The 26339-nt window shown below is 48.2% G+C and overlaps 1 protein-coding gene across 1 annotated transcript in view; it reads left to right on the forward strand.

Moving 5' to 3' along the window:
• The first annotated feature begins 4154 nt into the window (after nt 1-4154).
• The window catches only part of GRK3 (G protein-coupled receptor kinase 3), a 65254-nt gene continuing 43069 nt past the window's right edge, over nt 4155-26339 (forward strand). Inside the window, exons 1-2 of the mRNA XM_071572508.1 lie at nt 4155-4432; nt 20398-20474. Of these exons, the coding sequence (XP_071428609.1) occupies nt 4320-4432; nt 20398-20474 (190 nt within the window). The 5' untranslated portion in view covers nt 4155-4319. The remainder of the gene's footprint in view (nt 4433-20397; nt 20475-26339) is intronic.

Raw genomic sequence — 26339 nt, forward strand, 5'->3', positions numbered from 1 at the left:
ATGGGCTGGAACCCCAGCCTGGATGTGGATGCTGCAGAGGAATGCCTGTGGGACTGGCATGGATGTGCCTCCCGTTGGAGGGCAGAGGAGCCAAAGCCACCCTGGGGCCCAGCAAAGCAGAAAATTTGACAGGCAAAGGGGGCAGAGTGAGGCTGCACCCTTGGGGTGCCAGAAAACACACTCCCTCTCCACTTTGTCCCCCTGGCTGGGCGCGGGGTGGGAGTGGTGGGGCTGAGCTTTGTCTCTGCTGCAGGGCAGGATGGGCAGGATGTGGGGGCCTTAGGGGGGATGGAATTTCCCCACTTTTCCCAGGGATAGTGTGCATTTCACTCTCTTCTGGTGCCCTCTGGGCACTTCACTGTGTCTGCCTAATGAATCCTCACACAACCTCATTAAGCAGGAGCTGCTTCCCCTTCAGGTAATCCTGTGCTCGGGAGCTGATTTGGAACACTGTGGGGAGTGTGGGCAATGGGGTTCTGCCCTCTCCCCTTCCCTCATGCACCCCAAACAATACTGCCAGAAGTGGAGGAAACATCAAAACGTAACCTCTCTTTTGGCTATAAACAAGCCATGCAGTCAGGGCCCATAGAGATCCATCACCAATAAATTATCTTCCCCCAGTGCTGCCAAGGAGGAGCAAGGCACTTGCTCTCTCTGTAGACAGCAGCACCCCATGGAGGGAACTGAGATAAACACTGCTTAATGCTCATAATCTCAACTATGTGTATTTTGGATAATATATTAGAAATATTAGTAAAAATAGTATTAAAAATAGTATTTAATAATCTCTTTTGTGAACATTCCTCTCAAGGTATGTTTTTGGCATTAGCCATGCATAGAGCAGGGATCTTATTTGATATGGGGCTAGTCACAGGCTGGAGGGCAGCAGGAAGGGGGTGCAGGACAGAGGTGTCTCTGTCCTGGGTAATGTGTTGCACCATTATCTGGATGGGATGGTGTTAATGTAGGACACACTAATAAACCTGTGATAACCTCATTACTCTCTGTAACATCACCTGTCATCCTGTGAAGGAGAGCAGGGCATAATTAAACTTTTAAATCTTACACAGATGGTAGGAGGAACTTGCTCCTAAGAAGGAAGGAGCAGCGAGGGGACGTTGGTTTCTTGGCTCTGTAGTGAACCCTGGCTCTCCAGCCCAGCCAGGCCTCAAGACAGGCTTAAACTGACTGAACAGTATCAATCACCATCTACAGAAATGTCAGGAGATACTTAAGTGCATTCAGAGTGTATCATATTCTGACCTCTGCTAACCCTGGCATTGATTAACTCTGGGTTTCCTTCACCCGGGGGAATCCCCAGGCAGGCACAGAGCACTGCTCATAAACACACACAAACACCAAACCCAACACACATAGCATAAAACAACACACAAGAACAGCACAGACATGGCCTGGGATACAACACAGGCTAAAGAAAGCTGCATTCCTGCCCTTGGGGAGCTGAACTTCCCTGCAAAGGAGGCGGCTGACACTGCCTGTTCTGCTTGCTTCAGCTTCCACTTGAACTCTAATTAAAAAGTACCCATCCCAGTGACCTTGGAGAAATTGCAATATATCACTAAAAATATGTGTTTTACATACTGCTAGAGGTGAGTATGAATAGTCAGAGCTGTGCTGAGTCCCCAGCCAGTGTCCAGGGTGTCTGTGGGGACACTCCTGCCCTGCAATCACACTCAGAAATAACCAGTTCAGAGAGCACCTTTTCTTATAACCCACCTCCACTCTGATGCCAGCTGCTGCTGTCACACCAGCACCAATGGAAGCCTAAAAGCAGAAAGCAGAGAACAAGTTCCTTAACTTGGCTGGCTGTCACCAGGCCTGACTTCCTGGAAACTGTCACCAGGAATGCCTTTGATGCACACAACAGTAACATCCAGATATAATGGTGAAAACGTGGCACAGGAATAAATAGAGCACTGGGAATCCTAAGTGCCATTTTGGTGACTGCTATTGCTGTCACCATCACTGTAAAGTCATTTAAATATCTCAGCAAACCAGGGCCCTCCTCCTCTGGGCAGCGATGGTTTGTTTGCTCTCTCCTCCCCTCGCCTGCGCTCGAGGTGTTTGGCAACACGATCAGGTCAGGATCCTCCCTGTGGAGCTGCTGCTTCTGCATGGCCACGTTTCAGGAAATGAAACCCAGTTCTTTCCATGGAAATATTGGTGAGTGATGGGCAGAGGAGCTGCAAGAGCCAAAACCTGGAAGTTTCCTTGGAAGAGCTGGTGAAGGGCACGTGCCCACTCACATAACCAGGCTAAGGACATGGTGAGGGAGACAAATGGTTATTCACTGTTAAACACAATATTCCTTAGAACAGCAGAGCCAAACAGTTTTGGACTTGTGACCAGACACCACCAGCATTTCTCATCAAAACTCAAACATTAAATCTCTAAAAGGATCCCACAGATGAGGCACTGACTGTGGGTTTGCCTTGTTGGATTCTGCTACAGTACAGGGCATCGTACTGATGTATTTACATGTATTTTGATGTATTAATTTCTGCAGGTGTTGGTGAGGGTGTGCAGCTCTCAGAGCATGGGTGGCCTCACAGCCACCATGGGACCTCTCTGAAGTGGAGGATGAGAAGGACAGCCCTGCCAGGCTGGGGGAGAGCACCACGGAAAGGACTTGGAAAGGACCTGAAATCACCCTGTCCAGGGGCAATATCCCTCTCACCACACTCTGCATATGGAGAGCCCTCAGAGAGGCACTGGAATCAGCTTTGGAGGGGGAGTCCTGAGGCTGGGCTGAGCCTGAAAAGCCACAGAAATCACACCACAGTCCACTGTCACCCCAGAGGATCTCAGGAGATTTATCCCTTTCCATCCCAGCTCAGCTCTTCAAACAGGGCTGGTAGGAGATTTCACCCTGAGCCGCACAGGAGGGACGTGCCCAAGGTCCTTCCCCTCTCTCTTCTGCTCTTGTTTGGACACTGAGCCTCAGCTCTGCTCTGTTGGCCACTGGTGGAGGAGAAACCTTTCACCAGTGGATCTGTTCTAGTGAAAAGTGCTGGCCTAAATTAACACTTTTAACAAAAAGCAGGTTCTCAGACGGCTCATAATGAGCCACACGGTGAAATCCTCCCAGCTGTATGCTCTACCTTGCTTTAATCAGATCATTAACTTTCATAAAGATGTAGGCAGGAGGAGTGGCGGCACTTGAAAAGAGCTCAAAACACTCTGAGTTTCAAACTTCAGACTTGTCATTGACTTAGCCTTTCATTGAGCCAATTATTTATGACATATTTGATGAAATTCAGAAAAGAAAGCAGTTGAAATCTGCATATCTGCTCGGCTGCAGTAGAGCTACTACTACATGGAGGGGGAACACGAGCGGGGAGTTCTGCTGGGGCTGAGGACACCTGGGTGCCTTGTTTGGCGTGATGATTTGCCTGCAAATGGCTCAGTGAGCAATAATGGGGTGTCACACGGATGAATTTATTTGTATCCTGTTTTGCTTAGGCACAGATTTTAACAAATTATGAGGCAATCAATTCTGAAGATACGTGTTTGACCGGGTGCTGATGTTTGCGGACAGCCGCCCTGCTTCTCGCCCCGGGCTGGCTCTGCTGCTCCCCTCCTGCAGAATCGGAATCTCAGAAGGGTTTGGGTGGGAAGGGACCTCAAATCCCACCCAGTGCCTCCCCTGCCATGGGGCAGGGACACCTTCCACCAGCCCAGGTTGCTCCAAGCCCCGTCCAACCCGGCCTTGGACACTCCCAGGGATGGGGCAGCCACAGCTTCTCTGGGCACGTGTGCCAGGGTCTGCCCACCCTCACAAGGAGGAATCCCCGACCGTGTCCCACACCGAGCTCAGGCGCGCCGGGACCGTCCCCGCTCGGTGCGGGGTCCCCGCGGCCGCCCCGTCCGTGCCGTGCCATCCCATCCCGTGTCGTGCCCCGTATCGCGGCAGCGCTGCCCCGGTCTCCCGGCTGTCCCTGCTGTTCCCGGTCCGGTCCGGCCCCGCGGCTGTCCCTGCTGTCCCCGGCCGTGCCGTGCCCGGGCGCTGCCCCGATCCGGTCCCCCGGCTGTGCCTGCTGTCCCCGGGCGGGCCGCGCTCCAGCCCCGCGAGGCTGCGGGGGCGGGCGGGGGTTCCCTCCTTCCCTCCCCGCGCCCGGCCCTGCCTCCCTCGCCCTCCCTCCTCCCTCCGCCGGCCCGGGGCGGGAGCAGCCCCCGCGCTCCGCACACGCGCAGCGGGAGCCGCGGCCGCACCGGCGGAGCCGCCGCCGCCAACCCCCGCCCCGGGGGCGGCTGCCCCGGCGGAGCCTCCATCTGCAGCCCGGCGGCGGAGCGGGAACATGGCGGACCTGGAGGCGGTGCTGGCCGATGTCAGCTACCTGATGGCGATGGAGAAGAGCAAGAGCACGCCGGCGGCCAGGGCCAGCAAGAAGATCACCCTGCCCGAGCCCAGGTACCGCCCGCCCGCCGCGGCCCCTCCGAGCGGTCCGGCCGTGCCCGGCGCGGCCCCGCGGCCTCGGCGGCCCCTGGGGGTGCTCGGGGTGCGGGGAGTGTGTGTGTTTGTGTCACAACTTGTGGCCGGGGATGCCGCGCTCCCCCGGGCATGCAGCCCCCTAGCTCGGGGCTCGGCAGGTCCGGCGGGGCAGGAATAATTCTGTGTAAATCAACCGGTAGCAGCAGACGGAGCCGCCCCGGCCGAGCCGCCCTGCAGAGCGGTGTGTTGGGCGCTGGGCAGGGGTCGGGGCTGGGGTCGGGCTGCCTTGGGCAGGCAGAGCCGCCGCCGCTGCTGCTGCTGCTGGTGCTGCGGGGATGGACGGGCTGCTCGCCCTGACCTTCTTCGCTCTCACACGGGGTGCCTTGGCACAGCCGAGCTGGTGTGCTTGGGGCTCGGTGCTAAAAGCAGCTTTTCTCCTTAAAAAAATAGCCTTTCCCTCTGGTTATGCTTGTGTTACTGAATCACTTGAGCATCGCTTATTTATTGCTGAAATTAAAACTAAGCTTTCCCTCTCTGCCATGGCTCTGGATGTGTTTATATGTATTAAAAATGAAGATTCAGCCAGCAAGTGAAATACTGCAACAGGAAGAATCTCAACCAAATTTTGCTGCAGAGTGTGTAGGCAGTTTGGAAGCTGCTGGTGGCCTAGCCGAGCTGTGTGCCGGGAGCCAGGCAGCGCCGAGCCCTCTCCTCACTGCTGCACTCATTTTCCTGCCTTTTTGCTGGAATGCTGTGTAGGACAGGGATGCTGTGGGGCAGGGGAGGGCAAAGAATGCCCAGCCCACGTTTATCCCCTTTGCAGGGGCAGCGAGAGGTCAGGTGAAGAAGTTTTGCTGTTTTGCTTAAGGTTTGTTGAGGATGGTGTTGCTGAACAGATGAAGGTGCCCGTTTTATTCCTGGTGTGTGTTAAGATTTTCAAAAATATTACAGTATCCGTAAAATTCCACCTGTCCTGTCAGCCTGAGGTGCAGCTTTGCTGGGAGTGCTGGTGGCTGCACGTTTATCAGTGCTTTGGTGATGTCAGTCTGTCCTCAGGGATGTGCAGCTGCTGCTCCCTGTTCCCAGCAGAGACACAGACCCTCTGGGCAGGTGACAGGTGGGATGTGCAGGGGAGGAAGAGTCCTTCCAGTGCCCTGATTGATAATAAGGACACCACTGGTGCTCAGGGGAGGCTGAAGGCTCCTGCCTGGACCCACATCCCTCGTTCCTAGCACAGGGAAGCCTCACAGCACAGCACAGGCCTGAGGAGGAACCTGCTGTGCTCTGCTCTCCTGGTCCAGAGTCTGTCGTGTCAGTGTTGGGTTGTTTTCCTGAGCTTGGAGGGATGGGTCTGCACATATGGCTCCTCGGGGTGGAAAGCTCAGCCAGGTGCCATAGGAAATTTTGTGCAGTAGGAGGGAGGGTGAGGGTGAAATGCCTGGCTGTGGAGCTGCCTTGTGAAGAACCTGTTTGCATAAGATAGTAGAGGAAAAGGATGGTTTGGTTTGCCATCCCCCTGGGCTGTGGTGCTCTGCAGAAGGTGAGAAGCCATCTGTGAGGGAGAGGTTTGGGGCTGCACCTGGTGCTGTGGGATGGGGATGTTTCAAGCACTCAGAATAGGAGAGGGAGGAGACAGACCCGAGAACAGACTCACCTCAGCCCCGGACCACAAACAGCTCTGGGAGGCTCGAAATGACTGAACTTCTGAGCTCCCAACTGAAACCAGGGATTTCCTCATGCAGGAGGAAATTGTGACCGTTATTCTGGTGTCAGATATCTTCGTGCTGGTTTTTTTGATCCCTCTTATCACAGCAGACATGGTGTGTTGGGTATGCTGAAATATTCTGTATCGCTGGCAAAGTGATTCATTTAAAATGACATAAATCGGCTGGTTAAAGGCAGGTTGATATAGTAACAGTGGAAAAAAAATACAACACACAGAGTCCTCTCTTCTATGAGTTTGGAACCAAACAGTTTTTGCAGGTCTCATCATTCCTGTGTGTGTGAGCAGCCCCTCGAGGAGCAGGAGCTCAGCTCTGTAACCAGCCATCCTTGCTCGGTCCTGGCTGTCACCGGGACAGGCAGAGGGAGGTCACTGCAATATCACAGCCACGCTGGAAAATAAATGTCCCTCCTTGTTACAGCTCTGTGCTCGCAGGAATATGTTGGTTTGTCTCGGGCAACTCCAGCCCAGGGATGCTCCTGTGCCACTGACATTATTTCCCCCCAGAAATATTCGAGGTTTCACCCTGTTTCGTTATCTCCTCCAGAAATATTCCAGGTTTCCCTGTGTCGGGCTTGGCTCTTCACTGCAGCCCATACACCTGTCGGCACCTTTCATCTTTCCAGATGAGGCCGAGGCCAAATGAAGCAAATGAGTTTACTGTAATGCAAATTTGAGGGGGCTTCCTGTTTACAAGGAAATAGCTGTAGTGCGGCAGAATAAATTCCAAGGCTGCAGGCCAAGGCTTAGCAGCAAATAAACCACGAGGGTGAAGAGTTTATTGGCCGTGGGGCTGATTATTGCTGAGTGTACGTGAATTATCCTCGGACTGGTTTTGTCCTGAAAACGTTAAACATCAGTTTGGGAAGGAAGGACAGAAAACGCTAATGGGCTGGGAGTGCCTAAGGAAGAGGCTTAGTGTGTTTTGGTTTTTTTAAGCACCAAAACAAAACAACCCTTTTTCCATCCTCTGTCATCTGCTTTTCCTTCCCTTCTGCATTTCCTCCTTTCATTCCTAAGAGCCTTGCCAAGAGCTGGGAAAGCTGTGGTATCTTTTTGTTGTACATTGTTTCCTAAAAGCATGTTTTGGGAGGTTTGCCTTGCTGGGCAGAGGGGATGTCAGAGGCCGAATATCCTGCAGGAATCGGACCTGGAATGGGAAGGAAGGCAGCCGTGTGGAAATATGAGCAAATATGAAACCTGAATTTTTTTCTGCAGAATTGCTGTGAAAAAAGTAAGTGTTGGGTGGAAAGGAGTAAGTCAACTGCACTCTGAATTTTTTAGGCTGTCCATCAGACTGCTGAGGTTTGTCACTTTCATGTAAATTTTTCATTTCCCTTACTTTGGTCAACGGGAGTGGAAGAGCATTATAGAACAGCTCTTTTTATTTGCCAGCAGCTTGTTCTGGTTTGAGTAAAGGATTTGCATAATGTGAAGCTGAGAAAAATGGTCCAAGAAATCAGGTAACAAATGAGAGAGGGTTCCGGGCTCGCAGAAGCCTCAGTACACGGCGCTGTCCTCGCCAGGAAAGTTGACATTAAAGCTTTCTTACTATAAACATCACGTAAGCTTCGGGTGCTTTCGGTGTACAAATACCATGGGCATGGTAACAAAACACAGCATCCATCTGGCCAGGCTTCTCTCCCCGCGGCTGTAGATGCTTCTCATATCTCTTTTGCTAACCTGCTCCCAGTAATTACCTCTGTTTCAAGTTAATTTTAATTCTGATTTTTCTCTCAACCTTTTTCCTTGGCCTCCTGTATTCCCCTGAATCCTGCTCCTCTGAGGAAAAAAGGAGCGTGTTGCAAACACTTCCTTCTTGAGAATCATTCTTTTAACATGATGTTTTTCCTCAGGTATCATCCCATCCCCACGTCACCTGTAGAGGTGAAGACTGACCCCTGGTACAGAGCTGCTTCTTGCTGGGGCGGTTGCTGTGCTCTTTGCTTTCTTCTCCAGTATTCAAACTAACTTGTTTAGAACTGCTTGAGCTTTGTTGAACACACAGAGGTTGATTTTCCTTTCCAGTTTTATTCTGAGCCATTTGTGATTTCTTTTCTTCCTCTTATGGTGCTGAATATTGTCGAAACCCAAGTGACGTTTCCTGCTTGGGTTAAGCATCATTGCTCTGTCCTCTTTTGCTTCTGGTTTTACAATTCTGATCTCTTGGCCTTCCTCTGCTCTTTCTCTGAATTTCAGTTCTTTCTTTGAAGTGTCCTTCAGTGAATTCTTGGACCTCTTGAAACTTCTGTAAATCTCCGAGTTCCGGGCTCATGCTCCTTTGTCTCTGCTGTCAGTCTCGGTGCCTTTGGGGTGTTCTCTCTGGTGCTGTTTAACACCCCTGTTGTGTTTATTCGTTTACAGTGCTGTCTCTGGGACAATTTTCCTGACAATTGCTTGTGTAATTTTCATCTTCGTTGCTATTACGCCCATGTCAACCCTCTGTATCTTTCTGGGTGCTTCTTTGTGTCACTGCAAGGAAGCTGTTCAGTTTTGGGCTTTGGCATTTAACTCCCTGAACGGCTCTTGCTCAGGGTCATGGCATTAAACCCCCGGTGTGTTCCTGGTGCTGCTGCTCTTCATCCTTCCTGCTGGGAGCAGGAGACACGACCCACCTTGGTCCCTGTTCTCGTGTCCATCAGGTCTGCAAAGCTCCTCCCCCCGGGGCCCTCATTAAGACACTCTTTTGTGATGAAGCTGATGAAGTTTGGCTGTGATGAGTGTGCCGTGCTGTGTGTGCTGGTGCAGTGTTGGCGTGTTCCCTGCTGGTGTTTCCTGCTTGGCTCCCTCTGTCCCTTGGGTTCCCTTGTCTCAACTCCGAGGGGTCCAGTGGGGTCTCATGGTGATGTTTGTGCCAAAATCCCTCTTTATATGCAGGTTGTTTAGGGAGTGCAGTGGCTCCATGAAGCCTTGTAAGATCCCACCTGGAATAATGCCACCAGTTTTGGGGTCCCAGCACAGGGAGGACACGGAGCTCTTGGAGTTAGTCCAGAGGAGGCACCAAGATGATCATGGGGATGGAGCAGCTCTGCTGAGAGGAAAGGCTGAGAGAGCTGGGATTGTTCAGCCTGGAGAGGAGAAGCTTTGGGGTGACCTGATTGTGGCCTTGCAGGACCTGAAGGGCTACAAGAAACCTGGACAGAGACTATTGACAAGGGCCTGGAGTGGCAGGACAAGAGGGAATGGCTTCCCACTGCCAGAGAACAGGGTTAGATGGGAGATTGGGAATAAATTCTTGGCTGGGAGGGTGGGCAGGCCCTGGCACAGGTTCCCAGAGAAACTGTGGCTGCTCCATCCCTGGAAGTGTCCCAGGCCAGGCTGGACAGGGCTTGGAGCGACCTGGGCTGGTGGGAGGTGTTCCCATCCATTGCAGGGGGTGGGACTGGATGAGCTTTATGGTCCTTTTCAACCCAAACCATTCTGTGATTCCATGACTCTGTGATGGATCCTCTCTGTCTGGATGCAAATGGTAGAAATCTTCAAAAGAACTGTTTTCTGTAAAAGAAAAGTAGGCCCAGATGTAGCAAAGGCTTCCATATTTACTGGGCTTTGCACAGAAATGGTGCTAATGGAGGCAGAATTAAACTGGAGATGATTTGGGGGATTAAGGATCTAATGGTTAATTCAGCCCAGTTTGTGCCATTAGGTTGGTGAGGTGTTGGTATCTTACTGAGACTTGTGTTCCATCTGCTTGTAGCAGTCATGACTTCAAATTATTTCAGTAGATTCAGAGCTTGGCTGTCTAAAACTGCAAAACAGTTTAGGTTTTTGTTTGACATTTACAATGTTTTTTTAGTGTCAAGCGAGATTGTTTTTTTGATATTTTTACACCATTTCCAGGACTTTCTAAAAATGAAATCGAAAAATTTGCAGTGAGGCATTGAAACCAGCATTTCAGGACACTCAAACTGTTCCAAATGGTTTCATCAACATGTAATTTGTGAAAATACAGAAGGAAAAAGGATTCTAAATGCAATGGATTTATAAATTAATCTATTATTTTGCAGCTGTACTTGATCTCACTGAGTTGAGCATTTAAGCAAAGAATAAAGGAAATAAAGTGGGCGGAAGATGGGAGATTATGTGGTGTATTCAGAGAAGGGTAAGTGCTGCAGTGAACCTGGAGAAGGTGTGTAGAGACCAGCAGTGTGGGTTGGTGCGTCCCCAGGGCAGAGTGTCCCTGCTGAATGGAGTTCTGGTGCCCCAGGGGTATCCATGGGATGCTCTCAGTGTCACCACTGGCCAGGAGCTGCACCTGCTGTTTGAGATGATGAATGTCTCCTCATTGCAGTGAGACTCCAGGGCTTCTGCCTCTTTTCCAAGTGCTAGAAGTACCTGTGAGAGTGCTTTTGAGTCACTTGAGTGTGCCTTTTGTCCCTGTGCCCCAGGTAATTATGCTCTTCAGAGGGACGTAAGAGAGCAACGTGAGTGCACTGCACTTGCCCATCATTCTTCTCTCCTGTCCTGGACTATCCCTCTCTTTTTTTTTTTCCTTGAGGCATTAAATTATTATTGACAATTACGGTCAAGAAATCCATTGTTCATTTAGTTTAGTTCAATTCATAGTAATATATCTGTTTCAAAGGTTAGTTCACATGTTCAGGAGTGATGAAGTGTGTAGAATCACAGAATCATCCCTAAGGTTGGACAAGACCTCCAAGATCATCAAGTCCAACCTGTGGCTGATCCCCACTTTGTCACCCAGCCCAGAGCACTGAGTGCCACATCTAGTTGTTTCTTGGACACCTCCAGGTGACTCCAAACCTCCCTGGGCAGTCCCTTCCAATGCCTGACCACCCTTTCCAGGAAGAAATTCTTCCTGATGTCCAAAATCTGAAGTTAGTAGACTGAAGGTTGTCTTATCATTTAGCATTGCTTGGGTGACAAGGCACATGTGAGGGTTCATATGGGAACTGCTTGAGGAGGGGAAAGAGTTGGTTTTTTCTTAACTGCCATTACAAGAAAAGCTGAACATCTGTGTTTTTATGGTGGACTAGTTCAGGCATAGAAGACAGTAGTGAAATTTTTGCTGGAAATTCAGCCTCCCAGCTTTGCTGTCAGCAGGAGTTGTGGTTTTGAAGGTAGGAAGAAATGGCTTTCTCAAGTGATTAATTTGGTGTGTGTACAGAATGCTGAGGCTGCTGACAACATGTACTTGCTTTTTATCTCTAGTTAGCTTTGTACTCCAGCACTTTCTGGGGAAGAAGTACTGAATGGCTGTGGCCTGGCAGTGTAGGGGGCTGTATGGGGGGTCCTGCTTGCTGTGAGTGCTGCTCTCAGCTCCAGTTGGGTGTTCTGGGAGCTCAGTTGGTTTTGGTTGTACCTGCAGTGTCCCAAGCCTCAAGAACAGACAGGAGAGCATGGGAGGGCAAACATCCCCTTGGAAAGCTTTAACAGACACGGAATGAGAGTCTGGAGAAAGGGCACTGATTGTTGTTACCTGTATTGTGCACATCAGAAGCCAGTTAGAAAATACTTGATGTACCTTTGTTCACATGTAGGACATTTGGCAGGTGCTGGATTGAATTTGTATTTTCTGAGCTGCAGTGGAGGCCCTTGACTGGCTCAGCTCCTGAGCATCCAGTGCTTGGAATGTCTCTGGGTACAGGAAGGAGAGATCCGGCCTTCAGAGAGATGCTCCGATTGCTTCTCCTGGGGGAATGCTGTGAGATTGCAGCTTATGTTTTGAAACACAGACCTTCCCTCGGGTGTCATTACTTTAATTAAGGAAAACGGTAAATAAGGGTGATCTGGGAGGAGATCAGTGTGCTCTGTTCTGTGCTAAAAACAGAGGGATGTTTCTAGGCATGTTTTTGGGGAAAGCTTCCAAAATGTGGTGTTGCTTTATGAGTGTGATGCACCTGTGTGATCCAGTGCAGGTGCTGCTGGGACCTGCCAGATGTGTCTTTTCCATAAAATTAATAAAACTTTGTAGCTCTTACTCCTTTTATAGCTGTGATAGCTTTTCAGTGCCTGGATCTTCCCGTGTGAAATGGTTTCAGCCAACACTGGAACTATAACATTATAACATCAGGACACAAATGTGTGCAGCACTTGGCTTCTATTCTGGTGAAATCATGTGGAATGGCCTGGTTTAATCTTCTTATCAATAATAGCTTTATTTTTTGGTAATTAATAAAATTACTAAAATCCTATCAGGAAAGCGTCAGGTCCAGGTGCATAAACCAAATAACATAATTTAATTGAACTAAATTGGGGTAATAGCAGCAGTTTCTAGCTTAGGAAATACAGCTGTTTGCCACAGAAGGAGCTTCACTCTAAGCTTATCTTAAAAAAAAAGATATTGAATGAACACATACATAAATGTGCCTTTCCTAAATAAATAACAATTTTTGAGAGTGTTTGAAGGAACTTGCTTCCACACAGAACCCACCCAGTCCCCTTACAGTGTGCCAGGAATTTGTCCTGTCAGCATGTGTCATGTCCTATGGAGAGAGGAACCGGGGAAAGGGCGGATTTCTGGGGCTCTGGTGGAGCTGTGCAGATCAAAGCTGTCCTGAGACACTGCAGAGATTCAGTGCAGAGTGTGCAGCAGGTGGGCACCAGCTGCACAACAACCTCCCGCAGCCTGGGCACTCCGGCATGGAGATGGGAATGGCACTGGAGCGGGAGCTGGGAATGGATGGGCGCTCTGGGCATGGAGCTGGCAATGGCACTGGAGCAGGAGCTGGGAATGGCACTAGAGCAGGATCTGGGAATGGATGGGCACTCCGGGCACGGAGCTGGGAATGGCACTGGAGCAGGAGCTGGGAATGGCACTAGAGCAGGATCTGGGAATGGATGGGCACTCCGGGCATCCCTGGAGGTGTCCAAGTAATGACTGAACATGGCACTCAGAGCTCTGGGCTAGGGGACAAGGTGGGGATTGGGCACATGTTGAACTCAGTGATCCTGGAGGTCTTTTCCAACCTAAATTATTGTGTGATTCTGTTCTAATGGTTACTGACTTTTCTCACCTCTCCCGTACTTCTGGGACCTTAAAATAACTGCCAGGTTAAAGTGCACAATGAGAAGCAAGGAATCAGTGAAGACAATGTTACACCTCTTTTTTGGCTATGTTTTAGGAGGGTCTCTGGCATGAGTTGGGACAGGGGGCTCTGGGGGGACCTGTGGCCTTTCACAGGGGCTGGTTTCCTCTGGGGGAGGAAAAATACAGGAACATTCCTGTAGCTTTAACTTGTTTAAAAGAGCTTTGAAAGACCTGATTCTTAGGCCAAATATTTCACCCCAGTTTTCCCATTTGATCAATCTTCCATTGCTAAACCTTTTAAATGCACTTGTACAAAGAGAAAAAAAAACAACCCACTTTTGGCTGGAATGGCTGTGGGCCATTCAGCCAGTGCTTTGAGTTGTGCTGTTGACCCTGTCATGCTTTCAGTTCAAAGGCCTTTGGGGCAGGATCTCTGGTCCAATTTTAGCAAGTTTATGATGGATTGGATAGTTCAAATAAACGTTTAAAGTCCCAGTAAAATTTTGTCCTGAGCCTGTAAATGAATAAATAAATCAGAGGTGATTGTCAGCGTCGGTTCTTGGTCTCTGTCAACACTGATACTTGCACGCTACTTTTAAAGAAAGTTCTAAACATATGAGATGGGAAAAGATTAAAAAAATTGGCACGTCTTCAGTAATTTTGTATTTGTTTAAAAAAAAGTAACTTATGATTGGTGAATGACTTAATTGCAGTCGGAGCGAGGAGATGTGATTTTGCTCTGATTTCTCTTTCTTGTAATTTCTCAGCAGCAGCAATCTGGTGGAAGGGCAAGTCCTTGACACTGCAATTTGGTGTAATTATTCCTGAAAAATTCATGTACTTAGAAGCTTTTATATTAGTTTCAGATTTCAGCACTGATAAAGCCAGTGATCCTCAAGGAACACGAGGCTGGAGCGTGTTGTGAAGTCGTAGCTGCACAGCTACTGCTTTTGGCTCCCTTCCTGTAAACTTCTCCATTAATTTAATTTGCATAAGTGAAGCTGCTTCGTGTCCTGACGCAGGGACCGCAGGGGGATGTGGGCAGGTGTTGCTGAGTTTTAATCCCTTCCATCACAAAGGGCTCTGGGGTGAAATGTGTTGTTAATCATCCACGTCAGCTCTAAGAGCATTAGTTCACTGCAGAGAACTGACTTGGCAGGGGGCTTGGCACGAACTTCATGGGCTGTGAGGGCAGACAGTGGGTGAACTTGGCAGAGACAATGGCAGAGCCCCTTTCTGTCCCATGGAGGGGGAGTGTGTGTGTGGTGTGCCATTTTTATGGAAAGAACCCAAAGTATGGGTTCACTTATTGCTGCTTTGTCAGCTGGAGAGACTGAGAGTAGAAGGAGCATTTGCACTTAATAATCACACGATGATTTAGGTTGGAAAAGACGTCCAAGACTGAGTATGCTTCTGTAATAGATAGATACATCAAGTTCAATGGTCTGATGGTGCTTTCTGAGCTGGGAATTTGCCTCATGAACTGCCGGAACCAAAGTCACAGTGTGTCAAAAAGCTTTTACAGCATCTGAGAACCAAGTCGTTTGGAGAAGTATTGACTTCTGCTGAACTTTGAGCTGGGTGCAATCCGAGGGGAAGCAGAATGAAATGGGTTCAATGGTTTGTGAGTGTTCAGTGTTTATAACCTCTGACCCAGGAATCAGTGAAGGTGACTGTGTGATTGTGGAGATGGGATGTTGAGGATGCAGAAAGCAGGCATTGTGAGAGCTTGGCAGAGAGAGCAGTGGCCATGGAGTTGCTGAATATCTGGCATTTTCTTGAAATAATTATTAGCATTTGAGTAGTTTGTGGATGTGCCAGGAGCCATCAGGAGCTTAGTGTGCTGTTGGATACATGAGCCACATGTGGCAGAGGGATGGTACCTGATCTGATGACAAAGGAGGGAAAAATTAAATCTAGCTTTATTTTACACACTAGGTATCTGAGCAAGTAAAGTTTATGACCTGCTGTGACAATACAGGAAATGTTCATAGAGGTAATTTCTGGACTCTGCTCTCCTCGGGCTCTGTAAAGCTGTTGCTTCTTTCTTGTTTTGTTTTCCTGTTCTCCTCTTTCTGTTTCAGCCTATAAGTGAATACATTAGTGGCTGTGACTGCTCATTGTTAATGGGGCACTGGTTCTTTAATGCTGGCAGCAAGGCCAGGCTTTCCTTTTCCAAGCTGTGGTGTGTGTATGTGCACCTGTACAGCAGATAACATCCCACAGATCTGAACTCTTATTGATTTACATGAAAAAATCATGTGCTTTGATGATAAATAATTAAAAACTCCTCTAAGATCCAGTAGTAAGAAGGCCAGTAGTAAGTAGCATTTTGACCTAGTTCCAGTTGTAGGAGTGTGTATCTGGATACATCTGTCACCTCGTTCTCTGCCCTTTACCCTTCCAAGGTGTGAGGTACTTTCAGAAAGACTCCTGTAACAAACCTGCAGGGACGGAATCCTGTAAAATGAATGGCAGAACTTTTATAGAATTGTGTACTGGTTTGGGTTGGGAGAGACTTTAAAGCTCATTTAGTCCAAGTCCCTGCCATGGGCAGGGACACCTTCCACTATCCCAGGGTGCTCCAAGCCCCATCCTCGGACACTCCCAGGGATGGGGCAGCCACAGCTTCTCTGGGCATCCTGTGCCAGGGCCTGCCCTCCCTCACAGGGAAGAAATTTTCCCTGACATCTAATTTAAATGTACTCTCAGTTTGAAGCCAATCCCTGTTGTCCTGTCACTACATGCTCTTGAAAATATTGCCCTCAATCATTCTTGGAAATACCAAAACAAGTGCTGTCTGTTTTCCTCTCCTCTGTAACTCCTCGTCTCTCCATGTTTCCACATCCATTGTGGTCGTGCTGCCCATGTGGACTGGGGCTCCCTAATGGACCTTCCTTGGGCTCCAGGGACCATCCTCTGGGTTCTGCTTGGCTTGTATTCCCAGCAGAGGTTTAATTTCTCCTGATTGCCATGCTTATCTTTGGAGTCACAGACTATTCCTGATCTGCTCTGGGGGAACAGCAGGAGTGATTGTTGTTGGCACTGGCTCTGGTTGCAGCCAAGGGCAAGAACTGGCTCTGGGTGGGCTCCTCTCCAAGGGACCTCCTGATTTGCTGCTGCTGCAGCTCGTCTGAGAGGGAGGTTTGTGAATGCTGGTGCTGTACACATGTCCTTTTCTGTGTTAGAAAGCACATAATGTGTTTTCTCCTTAGTTTTCCAGGCGTGTCTTGGAGTAGACATTTTCTGCCTGTGCTGACCTTGGCACTGTGGCTGCTGCCTGTGCCCTGCCAGGCTTGGAGGCAGCGAGAACTGTTTAATTCCATAATGGATTTTAACCTTGAAGGTTGCTTTTCAACAGCTTGCTTTGATCAAGTCTGAAAGACCAGGATGCTGGCTGGAGTATCTACAGCTTCAAGATGGAGCTTGAAGCTCCTTTTAACACACTGTTCATCTCATGCTTGAAATAAATGCCTTTTGTGTGGAGGTGGAGGAGCTGACCAGGTTGGAGCAGCCTGTGCTGCTTGCAGAGTGTATGTTTTGATGGTGATGCAGATAGTCATCCTCCTGCCTGCTCTGGGCTGGCAGTGTGCTCCGACCTGCTCTGCAACCTGGGGCGTTTGTTCAGCTCATTCTCTGGGGGCAACTTCCCCCAGGGGCTATAAGGGATGCAAGAGCACCCAGCTGCCCCCACCCCTGGCACCAGTGCTACCTGGGATTGCCAAAGATCAAGATACTTGTCTCATTTGCAAAAAAACCCCACAAACCTCCTGAAACTTCTTTACTATGTCACCATTACATGAGTTCTCTCTGACCAGCTGTGGTGTGGGCACTGCTGTGCTCCCAGGTACCTGCTAAATGTGGGCCTTGTTAAACCAGCAAATCACAGAATGACAGGATCATTGAGGCTGGAAAAGCCCTGCCAGTCCATGGAGCCCACCCTGTGCCCGATGCCCACCTTGGCAAAGCCCTGCCAGCCCCTGGAGCCCACCCTGTGCCTGATGCCCACCTTGTCCCCCAGCCCAGATCACTGAGTGCTTCCTTGGGCACCTCCAGGGGTGGGGACTCCAAACCTCCCTGGACAGCCCCTGCCAATATGTGACCACCCTTTCCATGAAGAAAAAGTCGCAGAATCCAAGTTGCATTTCTCACAACATTTTAATCCTGATTTTTTTGTTTTCCGTAAATATGTATCAGTTGACTTGGGGCCTGTGGACTGCAAGCGGTGTGTTTACAAACTTTTTGTTGTTTGGTATTTTTCAAGAGGTTTTGCTGCAGCCTGGTCAGATATACTTCTGTTTCCGAAGTCTCCCTGGATTTCATTTTTAGCCACCTTTTGTTTCTGCCCATTTTGAGTGCTGCTATTAAGGTAGATCATGCTGTGAACCGAGATGAACTCGTGCCCAAGTGGCCACTTCTCCCATCGGCGCGTGGTTTGCGCTGGCGGCACCTCTGGCCAGGGAAAGCTTTTCAGAAATGGCTGTTCTGTGAAATGCAGCTTTTAATCCCGGGGTGTTTACATGTAGGGCAACTAATGAGTCCATAGACAAAAGCAGAGAGAGAACCTTCCTTCCTGTTTGTGGAATGTGCTGAGCTCCATTTTAAAATATTCCCTCCTTGGGAAGGATACACGGACTCTGCTTTGTTTCCTACAGCTGAATACGATTTCTACCTTTTAACTTCCATGTGAGAATTAGGAGGTGATTATTCTGGGTAGTCATAATCCACTCCATGTAATTTATTCCTATTTATTCATATGGATGAGGAGAAATTGTTTTTAAAGGGTGAGAGTGTTGAGGAGCTGGAATGCTGTGTGGACTCCCATAGCCTGTGATCATTTTACAGATTTGTTCAGATTCTGTAGCTGCAAAAAACATTTTGTTCCTTTGACACGTTATCCATCAGGCCAGAAGTCCGAGATGTCGGGAGAGGAGGAGAGGGAGGCGCTGAAGAGATTGGCTTGTTACACAATCAGTGTTTTCCTGGACACTTCAGTCACACGTTAAATTTTCATTATCTTCTCCCATTGTCTGCACTAAGATCTGTTGATGTAATTTCTTGCAGTGCACTTGTTGGAGCAGAGGAAAGCTTTCCTGATGTCATTATTATGAAAAAGGCTTATTCTGTTACTAATGGTCTGGTGGCCAGTGGGAACGGGGCAGTGCTGGCTGTGATGGCAAGCGTTGGTGGCTCAGGGTAGCCAGGAGGCCAAGGAGGGGGAGCCTGGGGGCTTTGCTGACTCAGACCAGGTGCTGGTGTGTCCTTCTGTAAGCAGGACAGGGGGAAGATTTGGTTGGAAAAAGATTTAGATTAGATACTAGGAAGGAATTCTTGGCTGGGAGGGTGGGCAGGCCCTGGCACAGGTGCCCAGAGAAGCTGTGGCTGCCCCATCCCTGGGAGTGTCCAAGGCCAGGATGGATGGGGCTTGGAGCCACCTGGGATAGTGGAAGGTGTCCCTGCCCATGGCAGGAGGTGGAAGGGAGTAAGCACTAAGGTCCCTTCCAACCCAAACCATTCTGGGATTCCGTGATCTCTATTTTCCTGCTTCCCCTTCATTTGAAGTCAGTATTTTGTTTAGGTTGTTGAAATACACAGAGAGCAGACCCAGTTCTTAAAGAACAAATAAACAGCAAGTTCGTCACTGAATAATTTATCATCTCAAACCTGATTAACAGTGTTTATCCCTCCCAGTTCTTGTCTGACTTGATGTGGTGGTTGGCCTCCAGAGTTCTCGCTTTGGATCACAGTGTTCATGGATCCGTGTTCCATCTGGGGCTTGGAGATACACAGGGAGACTATTAATAGGACAGTTGCCTGGACCGGAGTTTAGGCCTTCCAACAAAATTCTTGGCTTTTGTTAGAGACTTCTTTCTGTCCAAGTTGTTCATTGTGCTCAGGCCCGCATTTTAGGAGGAGTGGGGATACTTTCCTGCCTCAGTGGGTGAGATGTTTGTTGATAATTGTGAGGTTTCTGGGCATCCTCAGGAATAGGTCTGTGTGAGCACACAAGGGGGTGGTCTCGAGGTCAGCAGGGTTCTGCTGCTCACCAGGACCCAAAACTGCACAAGTACTTTTCAATAAAGAGGTGTTATAGAAAAAAAGGATGAAAAATAACCACAGAAATCTAGTTTTTCTTCAGAAAATGTTAGACTTGGCCTATGAGAACTGACTGGCTCGTTTTTATTCCACATGAAATAGTTTGGAGTCTGTGTTTTGCAAGGATTAAGTGCTCAGACTTGCTACTGCAGAAATATGAGTGATATTTAATGGTTCAGAGCATGAGTATTTTATACAGGCTTATTTTTATAATAATAAATAGTATGTATGAAAATATCAGTTTTAAAATTGGAAACAAAGACAGTCCAGTGCCATTTAGACTTGATACTGTGACAATAGAGTTGTTTTATCAAAGTCCAGCACTGCTGGCTTGCACTGATGTTAAAATTTATGTACTTGTATTGCTGCCCATATGAAATTTTTATAGGCATTATATTACAGTGATTACTGAGGTTACTTGACAAATAAAGGAAATCTTTGTTAATGTGGTTTAAATGAGTGATTGTGACATTATAAATTAGGCAAAGTAGATGTTAAGTGCGGTGCAGCCAAGTGAGGTGCCTAATGGAGCTGCTGTTGGCTGGTTCTCTGGTGAGCCCTGGCAGAGTCTGGGGCAGCACGGAGGGACTCGTGCATGGCTTTGTGTGAGCTGAAACCTGTGCAGGAATAAAGATCCTCAGCAGTGACCAGGCTGTCCCCTAGGAAGTGCTGTGACCCCAGAGCTCACCCCAAGGCCCAGACCTGACATGGTCCCTGCCCTGGGCACTGTGCCAGGGCTGCACAGCCCTTCAGAGGAAGGAGTTTTCCCAATATCCCACCTGACCCTGCCCTGTCCTTGTTCCCTGGAGCAGAACCTGACCTTCCCCAGCTCCACCTTCCTGGCAGGGATTGCAGAGAGCCAGAAGGTTCCCCCCCCCAAGCCTCCTTTTCTCCAGTCTGAGCCCCCCCCATCTATTCCACCCCCTTCCCATCTCTGTTCCCTTCCCTGGACATGCCCCAACCCCTCAACACGTTTCTTGTCTGAGGGGCCCATTGTTCCAGCCTGTCCAGTCTCCTACATGGATGTTCCATTTCATTGATCCTTTCCTTCAAAGTATGGTAAAGGTCTGGTTTAAAAAAAGCAATTTCAAGTAACTCCTTTTTTTTTCCCCTTTTCTTCTTTTTTTCCTTCAGTATCCGCAGTGTTATGCAGAAATACCTCGAAGAAAGGGGCGAATTAACCTTTGACAAGATCTTTCATCAGAAAATTGGTAAGTCTTACTGCAATCAGATGTTACTCATGTAAATAGTTTAAAGATTGGTTTGTTTTTTACATTTCTCTGTGATGACTGCTGAGAAATCAGTGCTGTGGATGGCCTGAAGAACCATGGAATATGGACAGCACTTAGTGAAACAAAGGTCTTCAATAAAATGAAATGTTGTGAGAGAGAAGAAGATGAAGCAAGGCAATCTGTCAACTTCAGGTTCTGGAAAACTACAGGGAAAATAATTAAATTATTTGGAAACATCGAGGAGAAAATTTTATTACTTGGTATGGGCTTGTCAACAATATAATGTGTCACATCAGTTAAACTTTTTTTCCTCTACAGAGGTAATGAGCCTCTTGATAAGGGAGAGCAGGAGTAGAAAAGATCCCCAATGTGTTGTCTTGACCCTCTGACTTCATGTTCTTGCTCTCAGCATGGGGAGTGTGGCCTGGGTGGAACTGCTGTGTGCTGGGTGTGAGACTCTGGGAAGATGGACTTGTGGAACAGTTAATCACTGTTCCATGGAAGGGTGGATCCAGGGAGTCTGCACAGGAATGTCATCAGTGTTTTACTGACCTGTGAAGGCAGGGCTGGAGAACTTCTGTGTTCTGCTGACGTGCTGTGACCACACCGAGCACAAGGGCAGAGTTACAGAAGCTCCATAAAGTACAGGAGGGGCAGGTTGCAGTGCTCCACAGGCAGATCCAGCTGTGCCCTCCCCAGCTGCGCTGGAGCAATTACACAAACACAGAGTGCGGAACCTCAGGGTGGGTGGACGTGCCGGTGACTTGGCTGTGACACGAGCCCTGGGTTGTGTTGGCTCAGCTGGATCACACGACTAAATATAAAATCAGGGTTGTAGCCAGTGAGGCATGTGAAGTAATCCTCTTCTGGCAGAATGTTCTGCCAACCTGGCACTGGATTACAAAATATACATGGACCTGCTGGGAGGAGTCCAGAAAGGAGCAGTGGGAATGAGCAGACCTTGCCGAGCAGGCTGTTAAATGTGACCTACAGGGAAGTATTGAAATAGGGTGTGATGTGGGTGGCAAAAGGGAGAAGTGAGGGTGAACATTATTCAAAACCAGAAAAGCTCTTGCAGAAATGATGAACTTAGTCCATTTTCCAGAGCCTTAGCATGACAATTAAGAAAAATCTGGATATGAAAAGAACCATTTCAGTAGCAGGGTGGGTAGTAAAGCAGGGAATGGATCTCATGAGAGGCTTCTCAAATGTTTGTCCAGCAGATCTGAACAGTGGGTTTGCTGGGATAGCACAGCTGCTCCTGTCTTGCAAAATGGGGAACAGGCTGGAAAGACTCGAGGAGGTCCCTGGTTTTATTCCTGTCTGAAATGCACTAAGACTACAGTGAACAAAGTGCTCCTGTACCTGTTTCTCAGGAAAGGTGTGACACGGGGGCACCCTTGGGCTGGTTGAGCCTGGACTGGTCTCCCTTCTGTGTGGAGCAGAGAAGCCCCAGAGCCTTCCTGCTTGCCTGGCAGCACGTGGCTTAGCAGGTGGGAGAATATTCTGGAGTGGGAGTTTCAGGTATTGCCAGATTAAAATAAATAATGCATTTTGTGCCTTGGATTGTCATTAGTGGGTCTCAGAGCTGTGAACAGAGGGCTGGGGAAATCCCAGTCTGAAGGATGTGTCCATGGAAGTCTTGTGGAGCTTTCCAGTGCATTACACCAGTTGAAGTGTGGTCTCTATTTGTACATGAAACTATGACTTTTTATTGTGGGCAAAAATTTTACCCCATAAATGCACAGATAGCTCATTTGCTTGCACTGACACCTCAGTGTGTTTCAGCTCAGATGCCTGTGCTGAATCATTAATATTTTGCTGTAGCATGGCAGTTGCAAAATAAGCAGAATTTTAAGCAACCAAACACAGCGTGAGTTCATCTGAGCCTGTTTGGGGACAGAGAAATGAAGAAGTCCTTTTTTTTCCCTCTAAAGAAAAGAAGTCAAACAGACCAACTTCTATGTAATGGATATTTCTATTTACGTAATTCAATGCTTTCATTACCATTTGGTTCTGGAGAACAGTGAGGACTGTTGCAGTTATTTTGATAAGTTACAGCAATTATAATTGGGTAACTGGAACTTTAGAGGGATTAGATCTTTCCTTTTTTTCCCCATGTTGATAGTAGCCATTGAACTTGGAATTTTAGAGCTCAGAGTTTCATTAACATATTTGTTTCTTGCCCAGATGTTGAGCTGCAGAACTCCCAGGTGTGCAGAGAGGAGGGGTTTCCTCCTCCTCTCCCCGGTACAGTCAGAGCAGGACTTGCCCTGGAGTACCTGGAAAAGAGGAACAGTTCTTTTGCTACTTTATTGGAGTTTCAGTTATTTATGAAGCTGAAGTAGGATTTAGAATGGAATTAAAAAAAAAGATAAAAACAAAACACGCCTGTTTTTAACAGCAGACTTTGAATTGCGCTGGAAAATATTCTATTTCCTTACTGTGGTTGTTCATTTGAATTTTATTGCATTTTCTAGTGTGTTCTTTGCCATTCAATTAGCTCTGTTTCCAGCCATTAGCATAATTGCTTGTGGTAAAGTACCTGCAATTTTAGGCAAGCATTATGCAAAAGGCTGTGGAAAGAAATATGGGAGGGTAATTAAAAGTCTAATCACCTTTTTGTTCTGCTTGCTGTCTGTGTGTGTGATGGGGATGTGGCCAGACCAAGGTGGGGCGGGTCCTGGGTGTGCAGGTGTGAGATGGAGTGTGAGTGAACAGAGTGCAGAGGGTGCTGAGCTGTGTCTGTGGCCAGACCCAGGGCACAGGTGGGGCAGGTGTCAGGTGCAGTGTGAATGAATCCTGTGCAGAGGGTGCTGAGCTGTGCCTGTGGCCAGAGCACAGGTGGGGCAGGTGCTGGGCGTGCAGGTGTGAGGTGTGAATGAATCCAATGCAGAGGGTTCTGAGCTGTGCCCACGGGTTCTCTGTCCCTTCTGCCACCTCCTCAGGCCGTTCTGTCCTCGCTGCAGAGCCCTCCCGTGTCTGCCACTCTGTCCTCATGTACTGACTGTCAAACTGCTTCGAGCTACCTGGTTCTGCCTTGGCAAGTGCTTTAGATGAGGACTGTTAAGCCTTTTTTTCCCCAGACCTAAATTCGTTCTCACAGCTTCAGGTCACTGGTTTTTTTCTGTTTTTCACTATCTTTTCAAATATAATGGCAGGCTTTGATCAGCTGTCTGATACAAGGGCTCTGATGTCATGTGGAGTTCTTCCTGTGGATCTTTTGAATGTGTCTAATTATGGTGCTGGTCTTATCATCTGCAAGTTTTTATCTTTAATGAGCCCTAAAATCCTTTTAGGGCCAGTGCTTTCCAGGTCCCACTGTCAAAGGCTGGCCTGAATTTCCTCCCTGCCACCTCCTCCAGGTGTGCAACTGCAGGGAGTCATACCAGCAGCTTGGGCTTGGAAACCAAAACCTTTAGGATGAGATTAAGTGCAGGGAACTCATCAGGGGTGAAGGTGGCCTGGAGGCTTCATCATATTTGCATAAACAAGCATCTGTTCTCTATTTACATCTTTTCCCTCATGAAGGTGAATAAGTTGCCCTCATCTCTTGACACGGGCACTGCTGTTTGCCACAGCCATGCTCCAGAATGATCTTGAACTCTCTAAGAATGGCCTGATGAGTCAGAGGACGTGAAGCTCATGGGAGCACCCAGAAGGGAGCTCTGGCAGCGCTGACAGCCCAGCACAGCCGGCAGTTCCTGCAGAAGCTGCTTCCTCCACAGCAGAAGCCTCTTGGGGAAGTACAGCCTGTCTCGGAGCCGAGTGCGTAACCACCTTAGCTGGTTTGCTTCTTACCACATCCTGTTTGCTACAACACCAGATTATCAGTTTCTTTAGAAAAAGAGATGTTTTGAGTTGGTTTGGGAAGTGTCCCAGGCCAGGTTGGACAGGGCTTGGAGCACCCTAGGCTGGTGGAAGATGTCCCTGCCCATGGCAGAGGGCAGAATGAGATGAGCTTTAAAGTTCCCTCTGACCCAGACCATTCTGTGATTTTAGTATCCCAATATCCATAGTTTACATCTGGAATCCACTCTACAACTGCATTAAGATTGCCTGTGGAGTTCTTCTCGTGCTCCCATGTCTTTCAGGGTGGGCACTCTTAGAGAGCCCCTGCTCTCAGGGAGTCAGTTAGGTCATAATATTGCTTTAGAACAGGGTTATCATGGTTATTAAACGCTTTGGAGCAAACTTGCTGCCACTTATAGTTCAGTGACTCTTGTGTCTGACACTGGGCTTTCAGACACACTGCATCTACCTGGGAGGCAGGGAATAAAGGTGATGCCAAAGCCTCCTACAACTTCATGTCCTGCTTAGGTTCAGCCTTAGGTTCTCTGATGAAGGGTTGGTTCCCTCCTGAAGGCAAATAGGCCTCTTTCCTCTCTTGAAGCTGATGGCTTGTGGTGGTTTGTCTACACCCTTCTCAATTTCTCATCTCTTTGCAGAGCTGTTGGGTCTTGGGAAGAGTGAGAACAGAACCTATTTTAGCTGTTTCAGCAGCTGGTCTTGCTGAAATGTAAGTTTTCTACCTTGTCTAGGAAGTAACTTGATTTTTTGTTTCCCCCTGAAGCTGGATCTGTTTTATTTTCATAAAATAAAACACTTGTCAAAGAACTAATTAAAACAACTTGTAGTTGATGTAATGAGTTACAAACTTTTTTCCCTATTTACCATCCACTTTGGCATAGTGAGGGATGATCTTTGTTGGGTGATTCATTTCACTGTCTTTCCTGTCCTCCCCAAGCAGCAGGCTCTGAGCTGGAGGCCTTCCCAGCGGGGTGAGTGCTGTGCCATCTGCAGCAGAGCTGCCTCCTGCCCACCCGGAGCTCCTGCTCTGCTCCTGCTGTCCTCGGCAGCTCCCCACGGATCCTGTAGGTTCTGGACTCTTCAGCTGAGCTTCCAGGGCATTTGCTCTGCTTTCTAGTTCCTTCTGCACAGGGACTTTTCTGCCCCAGCTCAAGGGAATTGCGTTCCTGACCCTTCTGGCTGTTTCCTTCAGCTTGGTCAGGGACAACTTTCTATTGAAAAAAACCCAAACCTCAAAACTAAGGTGAGAACAGCTACACAAGTTGTTTTTTGGGACAGTGAATCATGCTTTCTGTTGCTTCTTTCTCTAGTTATGGACTCATATTTCGTTATTTCAGAGCTTTGGTGCTAATTATTAGATAGGAGTTAAAATCTGGTGAGGAAAACATTCTTGCTCCTCTTCTTTGAGCTGGCAGTGTGGCAGTGCACTGCACTCCCCGAGCTGCCTAAAAATAACAGGCTGGGAAAAGTGCCTCCCTAGAGCATTATTTAAGCTATTGTTTAATTTAAGCAGAAGATCCATGTGCTGTTGGCATTCTGGACTAATTAAATAGTCCTCTGAGGAAATAACAATGCAGGCAATAAAAGTTGGTGGGGAGTAAAGAAAAAACACCTGAGTTTTTGGCTGTGAAGTGAGCAGGGATGACTTTTCTTAACAGTGTTTCATGAGGCTCGTAGCACTGTGATAATTTTGCTTTATTCTGGTACTTTGATATTAGATAATGTGCAGCCAGATAGCAGGAAAATTGTCACTTGATGGGTTTTCTGTAAAATCAGGGAACCAGGTTATTTGTTCAAGTGTTTTTTTCTCGGGTTCCAGTTCTGACCTGGCAGCCACTACACAGAAGTACAGACCACCAAAATTAGGAAGTCGCTTTAGGAACAAAAAAATTACATTTAAAATGCTGTTTGAAGGCTGATCTTCTTTCTCATGTTATTTCTTATTTTCAGTACAAGTTGAGCGTGGGACTTGGATTGTGGACAGTGTGCAGGAGGCTCTCAGGGGTCTGTTGAAGCTGTGCTGTGCTTGCACAG

The sequence above is a fragment of the Pithys albifrons genome, chromosome 17 (genome assembly GCF_047495875.1).
Source record: "Pithys albifrons albifrons isolate INPA30051 chromosome 17, PitAlb_v1, whole genome shotgun sequence".
NCBI lineage: Eukaryota > Metazoa > Chordata > Aves > Passeriformes > Thamnophilidae > Pithys > Pithys albifrons.